At 40.6% G+C, this 11,211-nt stretch overlaps 2 protein-coding genes and 1 long non-coding RNA gene across 3 annotated transcripts in view; 1 reads left to right on the forward strand and 2 right to left on the reverse strand.

Annotated features, from left to right (window-relative positions):
* The window catches only part of LOC117442153 (uncharacterized), a 47,656-nt gene that overhangs the window by 26,458 nt on the left and 9,987 nt on the right, over nt 1–11,211 (reverse strand). The window lies entirely within an intron of this gene.
* Nucleotides 4,367–4,700, forward strand: LOC117442185 (histone H4). Its single transcript, XM_034078186.2, has one exon. It carries the CDS (start codon nt 4,371–4,373, stop codon nt 4,680–4,682), a length of 312 nt encoding a protein of 103 aa, XP_033934077.1. The 5' UTR covers nt 4,367–4,370; the 3' UTR covers nt 4,683–4,700.
* LOC139433383 (uncharacterized) lies at nt 7,934–9,458 on the reverse strand. The gene is made up of 4 exons (XR_011642877.1): nt 9,368–9,458; nt 8,922–9,013; nt 8,341–8,533; nt 7,934–8,172 (listed from the first exon to the last, which is right to left on the reverse strand). It is a non-coding gene; the product is annotated as an uncharacterized lncRNA (long non-coding RNA).

The following is an 11,211-nucleotide window of genomic DNA, read 5'->3' on the forward strand; positions in this document are numbered from 1 at the left end:
TGGTAGGTCCCTAAGCATAGCTCACGCTAGGCGCTATATTATATATTGCAAAAGTTGGCATGCATGCACTGTAGGCCTATGGCTATGCGCGAGGATGACTGCATGTAGGGTACATTTCATAACATACCAGGGTCAGGTTCACATAAATTATCTTGTCACATTTATTATTGTATATGTAATAGCCTTATGGGCATTAATTACATGAATACATTTAAATGAATTGTATACTAGCATGATATACAGCTAGAGCCAATCGGTCTTTTGACGTAGTATGGTCCTAATCCTAGGCTAGCCAGGCTGCCTGTCAAGTGTAGGCTGTACTCACAGTACTGTTAGTCTATCATGTCTATATGATGATCAGTGTACACATTCGACACTGTGTACCGGATTATCGGATGACGAGGCCTCCGGTCGCCTAATCGACAGGCAATAAATGGCGTTGTACACAATGGTACAGGCTAATGATGCATTAAATCAGCCAGAAAACATAATAAAATACTCGTGCCTCGTCCAATGTTTGTGCCCGTCTTCCTTTGTTTTCGTCATCACCCGAAGATTCCCGAAGTATTTCGTTTCATTGAGAGGGCGTGGTCGGGAGCAGTACAATTGAAAATAAAATGAAACTAGGCGCATGAAATAAAAAAAATGGTTTATTATGCTTATTTTTAATAAAAATACATAAGTTAAACCCAAAATTCGCGGATTTCCACTATCCCTTTAAGTCATACAATGATTCGAAACCTTTACTTTTCATAAAATGCAAGATGTAACTTTCAATGTGGCTTGTGTATTTATCACATTTTCAATGTAAATAGATCTGATTAAATAAAGAGTAAAAGCACAATCTTAAATGTTGACAGTTATCATTTTCCTATGCTTATTGTTAATGTAGTGGTGTTATGAACAAAATGTTGTCCTAAAGGAAATTAAGATGTTTTTTATTTGTTGACAAAAGATTTAAAGTAGATGCTCACAACATGTGGGAACATTTATAGAGAAAAAATGTTCTATTGTAAAACAAATATTTATCTGCATACTGAACAATTTAGAAACTCTCTAAAAGGTATTATCTTCTGTGACGGTACGACCCTGTAGGGATTGTGGGTATTGCACTTCATAATTACATTCTATGGTATGCTTATGACATTGATGCCAACATACATGGGACTAGGGGAGACCTTCTTGTTGTTTGCATTGTCACTGACAAATGACAGCGTAGTATTCATTGTCAAGATGTTGTGTTTTTAAACTTGGGACTCTTTTCAGACTGCTCCGGCTTGGGAAAAGATTTGAGCCTTAATGTGTAATGTTTTCTGTATTGTATGGTAAGCTTATCCTTTCATTTGATAGTCCCATTTGGATGTGATAGCTAACATGTTCAGTAAGCAGTAGACAAAAGAAGTGAAAATATTAATGTAATTTATTTTCAATATTTACATAAATACATAATTATTTTAACAAATAAAATAACAAAAAACATCATAACAAATACAAAATAAAAGGTTTGACAGACAGCCATGCCCAGCGTGGGCCTGGAGAGCTGCAGAGTCCATTGGGGGAAGAGGGGGGGGTGGGATGTGGGGAAGAGGAAGAGCAGCCATGTTAACAGTGTTATGGCTACAGATGTAATATCTAACTCAACATTAGCCATGACAGTCTGGGCTTAGCAAGGGCCTTAGAATACATACTCTAAAGGCCAAATCCAAAAACAGTGATACTGACATTTTAGCAGTTCACAGTCTTTGGAGGTGGTCTTTCAGGCAAGTGGCTAGTGACTTTACAAAAAATATCATTTCCCCTAGGGGTGAAATTAACTCCATCTCGCAAAAACAGCCCAGGACTGTCATGTCTAATGTTGGAGTGGTCAACAATGGCACCATTTAGGCTATGAACAAAAGTAGCCATAAGACTGTTAACAAACTTCCGGGCCTTGTCCATTTTGACAGGATTTGCACCAGCCCTCCACCGGCGCCTCTGGGAGAGCATGATCTTCAAGCCAGGGTGCCGATGGTGAAGCTGGTGCAGGTCCTCCTTCATCTGGTTCAGCAACTGAACACTGGGCACATCCCCCAAGTCATTGCCGCCACAGTGGATGAGGAGGACATCCGGGACTGCTCTTCCTCGCAGGGAGTAGGAAAAGAAAGGGAGGACACCTCTCCAGCGCAGTCCACCCCAACCGAACCAGCACACCCTCAGGTCGAGGCCAAGGTTGCTGCCGATGGTCTCTGTAGCTCTCTGGGCTCCACGCCGGACATAGCTGTCTCCGATTATCCATACAGTCACTATGGGAGGAAAATAAATGAGAGCAACAAATGCTTCAGATCATGAGGAATATCAAATCAATTATAAAGGGTTTCTCATTTTGTTCCTTTGACAATAACATGCAAAATAACTATGAAATCACACCTGTATGGTTAAAAGTAACAAGAGAGCAAAACCTCAAAAAACAGATTAACAGCACACAGTTTATATATATATATATTTATATACTGTGTGCTGTTTATCTACAATTGTGCACACATGTATATGTATAGTATGTTTGTGTGTAATGTCAACCATCTGAAGTCATGTAAAGTAAGCCAGGACCATCAACTTACAGGTTGTGCAGTTTGGCATGGAGGAGGTTGCCATCTTCATTTTTCTTAATGCTGAAATAAATAAAAATGGTTTAATCAATATAAAAGCACCTTTCTTTTTCTACAGTCATATTTCATTAATCACATTTAATTCACGCAACACTGGCCATATCTCTGCTAGTTTACAAAGTTTAGTTACAAATGACATTTATATTTGAAAAACGGTGAAGCACTTAAAAAACAATTGTATAGTGTAGGTTCAAGAACATTTAAATCAAAAGAACACGTTTTGTAAAGTTACAGGGTATCTTACCTTCAGAATATGCCGGGAACGAGGAGCAGTGACCTCAAGCTGGGTTGTTAGCATAGGTTGTTAGCTTAATACTGAATAGAGCATGTTAGCTTAGCTTCTTAGCCTGAGCTAGGTCTGGAACGTCACGCTCGGTGGCAGCAGGTCCCGCCCTGTCCAACCTCGGCTCCGCCTCAGCACCGCCTCTTTGCCCTTATTTGGAGCAGGCGGGAGAAGGCGGGAGTTAGACTCTGACGTCGCTGTCGAGCCGTTAGTGGCCGACTCCGCCTACTAAGGGCTTCACGGCAACTCTGCAGAATCCTATGGGTGACGTCACGGACCCTACGTCCATTTATATATACAGTCTATGGTATAAACCCTATGTACATATTTTGTAGGCCTATACAACTTCATATAAATGTACATCGAAACTTACTTAATGCTACATATAATTGTGACTATATTATTACACATTAATTCACTTTTACTTGAGGAGATCGGATTAGCTCCTGGTTTTGATAATAAATTAATTATTTTACTTTATTTTGTATGTTTAATAAATAAATACAATTATATTGGATATACTTTAATGGTCACATTGTTCATTTGTTTTGTCACTTCAGCATGCTAAACTATCTTATAGTGTGCTTCACTTTGATCCTTTAAAGTATACTTTATTTTAAATATTTCTCTAAGAATACACTATATTGTTTGAGTATATGTGTATAGTCAGATCTATTTTATAGTATATGTTATTCGATGATTTAATTATGTGAGGTCTATTGTACTTGACACAGGGAATGGACTAACGCTTCTCTGATTGGTCGATGGTAGTACCACTCGACCTGACCAATCAGCGGCCAGATGTTCACTATATAGACCACCACTTGTATTTTGTGGTCACGACAACATTTATAAGAAATGTACTTTCAATTGCTCTGAAAGTTTGACATGTCCTAACAATATCTTTGAGTTGCTATAATATTTTACAAAACTACACACCCTAACTCGGTCTCTGAGGAAGTATTTGAGAAACATGACACCAGTTTTAATAATACAATGTCACTAGCTTTAAGATACATATACAATTTCTAACTATATCTTAATATATAAGTTTATGTAAACATTACATTTAAATGTGAAATAATTATTTAAAAATCTAATTAGCAGTTGGTTGGCATCAGGCCTACACAATGCAATGTTGGAGGTTAAAATGGTGTAATACACGCACTAAATAAATGAGATACAGATGACATTATTAGATGATTGTATTGCTTGTATCAAAATGTGAAGTTGTGAAACCATTTGCTGGTTTTTATTTTGAAGGATGGTTTTCGTAACCGGAAACGCATCGGCTCACGGTGTGTGAAAAGAACAGCAGAGAGGGAACAAAGGAACGGAACAAACTGGCGGGCTAGAATTAACCAGGGTGTCTTCAACTACGTCCGCATATCAGCTTTAAATATGGTCGATATCCATAGTGAGTACATCATAACTCTGCAATTATGTCTGGAAGAGGAAAGGGCGGAAAGGGACTCGGCAAAGGAGGCGCTAAGCGCCACCGCAAAGTGCTCCGTGATAACATCCAGGGCATCACCAAGCCCGCCATCCGCCGCCTGGCTCGCCGCGGCGGAGTGAAGCGTATCTCCGGTCTGATCTACGAGGAGACCCGCGGTGTGCTGAAGGTGTTCCTGGAGAACGTGATCCGTGATGCCGTCACCTACACCGAGCACGCCAAGAGGAAGACGGTGACCGCCATGGATGTGGTGTACGCGCTGAAGAGGCAGGGCCGCACCCTGTACGGCTTCGGGGGATAAACTCATCTGACTGAAACACACAAAGGCTCTTTTAAGAGCCACCCACCTCACTTTGAGAGCTCTGTCCTTGAGATTCACTGATTTGTTACACATTTGAGGTCCTTTGCTATTTCATCAAAATGTCTACTCTAACAAATAGATAATACATTAAAATCCATGTTATTACCTGTTTATTACTAAAGGTAGAATAATGCAAAATGATATGTGGGCTCTCCACCAGAGGAATTTCATCCTCTACGCCGGCTTTGCACGGAGGAATGACGGTGGAAGACATTTGCAGTGCTGCATCTTGGTCTTCCCCCTGTTCGTTTATTCAATTGTATTTGAGGGATGTCTACCATTCCTCGCGGACACACTCATGCCCCTTTCACCCCAGCGCCTTTTCAGCTCCGGCTCGGAGCTAGAGCCTGAAAAGCGCCGGGTTTTCCTGTTCACACCGGAGCTGCGCCGGCTCTTAGCTCCGGAATCCGCTTCATTTCCAGCTCCAAAAAATTGTCGGTCCAGAGGCAAGAGCTTTGGAGCTAAGAGGTGACGTCGCTTACGTCTCTCTTACGTCGAGGCGTGCAGGAAACTAAACCCACCTCCCATGGGTCGACTGTTATGCCTGCCTGCAAGCAGTAGTGCCTATAAACACACAGGCAACACTAACCAGGCTCCGTGTGATTCTGTTGATTTGTGCCTTACTTTGACCATCCGTTCACTGTTATCGATCATTGTGGAGAGAGGCAGACGTGTTGTTTTGTATTATTGCAGCTATCGGATGCAAGTAGTCAGTTTAGCTTCGGTTGCTATGCCAACATCACCCGTTTTATACCAGAGAAAATTTCATAACAGCGTTGTTATACCAAACAGTGTCAATTCAGACTGACACACATTCACTTAGGCTAAGGGGAGCTGGGGATATGCATCAGCTGCTTGTGTGAGTCGGACAGTGAATACTTTAGAGCGGCCGCTGCAGTGTGAGCTAACGGGAGAATACACTCCCGTGGAAGAGCAGCACTGCAGCGGTCGGTAAATGCTGCAGAAACACATTAATAAACAATGAACCACAGCACTCTGGAGCAAAGTATAAGGTTGGAGAAGTCGTTATTCAATTTATTCTGGCTTTGTGTGATTAAAAGCAACACGAGCATCGACCCGACGCAGTTGTTGTTGTTGTTGTGAGCTGCCGTTGGGGGGCAAATCAGCGATGTAAACGGTGACGTCATGACGCAGCTCTGGGGCGCCAGTGGGCGGTGTGCACAGAGCGGGAGCTGAAAAGGGAAACCGGAGCTGAACCAGAAAAGCTCCCGCTCGGAGCTAGAAACTGAAAAGCGCTGGTGTGAAAGCCGCATCAGTGCTGAGTATCTTGTCAGAGTGAGTGATGTCAGGGATCTCTCTCCTGCCCCCCCCCCCCCCCTCTTTTATCGCTATAAACAACGTGTGACCTTCGTCTCTACTTTTCACAGCGGCAGGTTTTTATTGTTCCCAGCCTTCGCCCCCTCGCGGAGAGTATTCATGTTGTCTGCTATATTTCCAAGGACTGAGTCACCATCACACATGGCGCAACAGGCATTAGTGATGGGAATCATCAGAACTAGTATCAGTTCAAGTTATGATGAAACATGTGCAAATGTAATTACATTGCCTTGATACACTCTTCAGTCCACTATGAGTTTACCACCTGGAATGCTCGTGGTATTCAGTCTAAAGACAACAACAACAATGACATCCTGCCACTCTAAACTAAGTGGCTTTGAAGCCTTTGAATGATTCCCGAGATATTAAGAAAGGTCGTCTGGATGATTTGTAAGCCTTATGAAGCTTTCCAGCCAATTGGTTCGCAAAAGGGTTCATCTCATGAGGCTTCATCACGGGCTTCATCTGAACACAAACCCCCTGCTGGTCAAAGTGTGTAAAACAGGCAGGTTGCACATCTCGACCATAGATATATATAAACACTAGATGACTCACCCGCGCTGCTGGCCAATGGAGACCGACGTTGCCACTTGGCCGCCATCTTGCTACAGGGGCTACTATGAGTTCTCTCATTCATAACATTATGGTTTACTATTTAAATAACCATAGCTTGCTCAATTTTCAAACGGTTTGGTTTTTTATAAACATCAAAGATGTAGTTATGATACTGCATACTTATAATCATGGACTTTCATATGAAAATAACATTAATCAGATAAAGCACTAGCTATACACACACACACAAGGTATTTATATTAAATATTTGCCGGTGTATATATTTCCATTTATTTTATTATATTGTTAATATTTAAAATAAATTATAAAATTAAAATACATTTATATTTTATATATAAAAATCGGTCTCATGTTACCACTCTGTAAGCCAAGAGTTGTTAATTTAGCAATGCCTTATAACAGGGACACAACTAATGACAATAGCATATGTTGGTATATTATTTAGATATTCACACCTTTATCAGAAGAACCAAACCAACATCAAATGTGATCACAGACAGGCCAGTTCTGTCTAATTTATCTAATTATTTTTGACATGAGATCTTCATATCATCCTAGTTTTGTATTTAGTTTCTAGATTTGTAAACAAATCCAGAACCTTTGAAATATGTTATTGAAAAAAGACCAAGAATAATATAAACTGTACCATGTGTCCTTTTGTGTCCTTCTGTAGTCCATTTGTGATTTGTCTTGTCTCACCCCGGCTGATATATCACAAAATCCACTGTTTAAATTGTTTCCTATATTGCTCCTATGCAATATAGGGAACAATTTAAACATAAACTATCCTATGTGTCCTTGGGTGTTATGAAAGGCGGCCCCCCAAAATAAATGTATTTTTATTATTAAGAAGAACAACTTGGTGTGGTGTGGTGTGGTGTAGGAAGCAGGAGCAGGTGGGGAGAGATGGGACTTCAAGGTTATTTGTTTTAAATGTGTCTTGGAGATAAGGACCAGCTGCACACAATAAAATACAGTATAACACAAAACCAATAAGACACACGGTGACACATGGCACACCAACAATCAATCATCGTCCAGCCTCAGCTTTGGTATTCTTTCACAACCATGTTATGGGTTTATTAGACTGAGCAAACATAAACATATGTGGGGAACATAGTGCTGCGTCTCATGGAACATGAAGATTTAATAAATACATAGTAGGTGGCGATATATGCTCCTAGTGGTAGCGATTCGCCATTAATATATAAATATCAAAATATACGAATATATAAATAATAGTAATATGGAAATTAATATATTCATAATATCCCTTCTTGTGCACAGCGTCAGTGTTGATCCTCCAGTTCAGCCCATTGTCTAAGTGCACTCCCAGGTATTTGTAGTCCTCCACAACAGCCACATCCTCTCCCAGAATGCACAGGGGAGACGTCCTCACCCTCCTGAAATCAATGACCATCTCTCTGGTCTTGGCCACATTCAGAATACTCACAACATTAGGCTGAGGTTCATCTTCCGCTCTTCTTGAAGTGGTTGTGCTTCTTGTTGCTTCCGGCTAAAATAAACATTAAAGACATGTTGAGTGTTTAAAATGTGCTGTAATACACAACACATTATTTATTCCTAAACTTGCAGAAAGAAAAACTAAAGTGTGACATTTAATCACATATTTATATATCAATCTTATACACCTTGAATTGTTGTTGGCCAATGATAGACATACCCTTTGAAGATGAGCTGGGAAGTTGAATATTGTTGGCACAACACCATCTTTAAGCCGGACAGTCTGCCCTGTCCGGTCAAATTCCTCACTCCTGAAGTGCTCACTGCAGAGCAGTGTCCTGTCACAGGAAACAAAACCGTCCCTTCTTAGGGCGAGTTCCCACTGCCTCCTCCTCTCTTTGGTTTTGGGAAACCTTAAAAACATGAGAAAGGTAGCCAGATATATAAATTGTCAACATGTGTCAATATGTTCCTCCCTTCTTTCCTTTAACATTAAGGGTAGGACAAAAATACACACCGAAATTATCATATTTTTGGTATGTATGCATGTATGTATAGCCTACTTTAAGAATAAGACAACCACACTAAGAGTAATAAAAAAGGTGTCCAATAGAAACATTAAATAATTGTGTAAAGAAATGGTAACAACATATTCTAAAGAGGCTGGGTCAACAACAATCTTGCAATACTATTATCTCACATAGCCCCACTGATCCTGTGTAGCAGGACTTGTAATGTACATACATCCACTAAGTAATTAACGATTATCCTAATTTTAGTCATAATATTGTCATATCTTACACGTGAAAGGTGATCCCACGGGTTCTTGTTTCCAGACTGCGGTGATTAGAGCATCCGTAGGCTGCACAAAAGTCCGGCATAGTCAGGTACTTCTGTAAACACAAAGCCAGCAAATTTCTGTATCATAATGCAAGATGTTTTTAACAAGCCAAACCACTTGGAAGAAATCATGTGTAACTTAAGTTGTGTTGAAAAGAAAGAGCAGTGCTGCCTCTCCCACTGGTGTAAAGTTGCTGGGTCAACTTTGTAATACTAGGTCTCACTGACAGCCTCTTGTTATTAGCCAGCTAATAAATACAACCACATACACAAAGAAAAGCTGCAATTTCAACATGTCCAAGCATCCTGTATCATAGCCATGCTAATCATGTTTATAATAAACCAAACCGTTTGTAAATCAGTCAAGATTTCAGAGAGTTAAGAGTATTTTTGTGCAGATCACTCACCTTACAACAGCTACCATAACGCGAATCAGAGTAACTGTTAACTGTAGCAAGATGGCGGCCGGTCAGCTACGCTGGAAAATCTCCCATGAGCCATCTAGTGTTTATATATATCTATGATCTCGACAGTGTGCTCTATCTCATACCGAGTCCCCAATGAGTAAAGCCTTAGAATAACTCTAAACAACGAACATTAAATCATATTTTCATGTTAACAATATTGTATTTATTCCAGTTTAATGATTGTGATTGAAAAGCCTAAGGACGCTGGTAAACATTGCAAAGAGGGATTTATATTCCTTAATAATATTCGTAAACGTAACCATGTTGTAGCCTGGGCTAAACTATATCAAAGAATACATTTATTAACTACATTATCTCATTTAGCTGTAGCTTTTATAAACAACAACAAATACATATTGTTCAGTCGTTGAACCAGGGACCCTGCGGTCAGGAGTCAACTGCTTTCCAGCTGAGCCACAGCTCACACATTAAGGCTCCCTGAAAACACTAGAACATATGTATTCCTGTATTTATTGATGTTTTTATTCCTACATGTATTTATGCTTGTATCTATTTATACTTATGACATGTTCCGACCTCTATATGAGTGAGGGTCTGAGCTCTCTTGATTCCATCGTGTCCCCAGGCCCGCCGGGTACAGGAGGGGTAATATGGTTCTTATTATACATCCATGGGTATTATGAGCGTTGTGGTTCAACGGTTCAACTGATCTGAATCGCTTCCTGAAGCAGTCACGTGGTATCGACAGGCAGCGAGGCTTCGTTTGTCATCGATGACGTCACTGGCCCAAAACGATACGAGCCTCGGTACATGCTTCACAAAAAGCTTCGGGGATTCCTCGACACACGCTCCGAAGCCTCGGCGCAATACATAACATCACTACTATCCAGTATATCACACAATACCTGTGTCATAAAATACTTTTGAACACTTTTCAGGTATTTGTTCTTTATTTTCATTCTATAATCTTGTAAGTATGACAGAAATCTAAATATCAACATGTCCTGAACAGATAACTTGTCAGATATCACACTTTATCACTTTAGATAACAGGACTGATTTACATATGATGCGTTTAAGGCTAAACAGTTCATCATGGAAATAAGTAGGTCTGTATTATCTCCCCTGAATTTGAGGATGAACACCTAACTCAATAATGGGCCTGTGAACTTCCAGTCATACCTGTGGAGGAAATGAATTACAAGCATTTCATCAAGAAACTACACCAACCAGCTACAACAAGCTGTTGTCCAGCAGTAATAGTAAAAGACAGCTCTTCTCATCAATCACATATAAATACAAGAAAGCCCTTTACTTAAAAACATCTGCATTCATGCACACACTTGATTCAATTCAGACATTTACAGGTTTGTTAGAAAGGCATTTGTGGGACGGGTGGCGCAGTGGTCTGTGCATCTGATCATCAGATCAAGGGGGTGCTGGGGAACTCCGGTTCGAAACCCGCTCCTGCCGCCACTGCGTCAGGCCGTTGTGTCCTTGGGCAAGACACTTCACCTGGATTTGCTCCTGTGGGTATTGTCCACAGTACATGTATGATATCAATGTGTACTTGTAAAAGCGCCTCGATGACCTCGAGGCGTGAAGATGGACGGTGTGGGGCAGTGCGCTGTGCAATGATCATCTGAAACCCGTGTCTGTAAAGCCGTTGTGTCCTTGGGCAAGACACTTCACCTGAACTTCCTCCTTCCTCCTGTGGGTACACAGTGACCATTGCATGTATATAAAAAAAGTTATGTGTATCTGTAAAGCGCTTTGAGCACTGGAAAAGCGCTATAATAAATGCAAGGAATTATTATTATTAT

The sequence above is a fragment of the Pseudochaenichthys georgianus genome, unplaced genomic scaffold (genome assembly GCF_902827115.2).
Source record: "Pseudochaenichthys georgianus unplaced genomic scaffold, fPseGeo1.2 scaffold_308_arrow_ctg1, whole genome shotgun sequence".
Classification (NCBI taxonomy): domain Eukaryota; kingdom Metazoa; phylum Chordata; class Actinopteri; order Perciformes; family Channichthyidae; genus Pseudochaenichthys; species Pseudochaenichthys georgianus.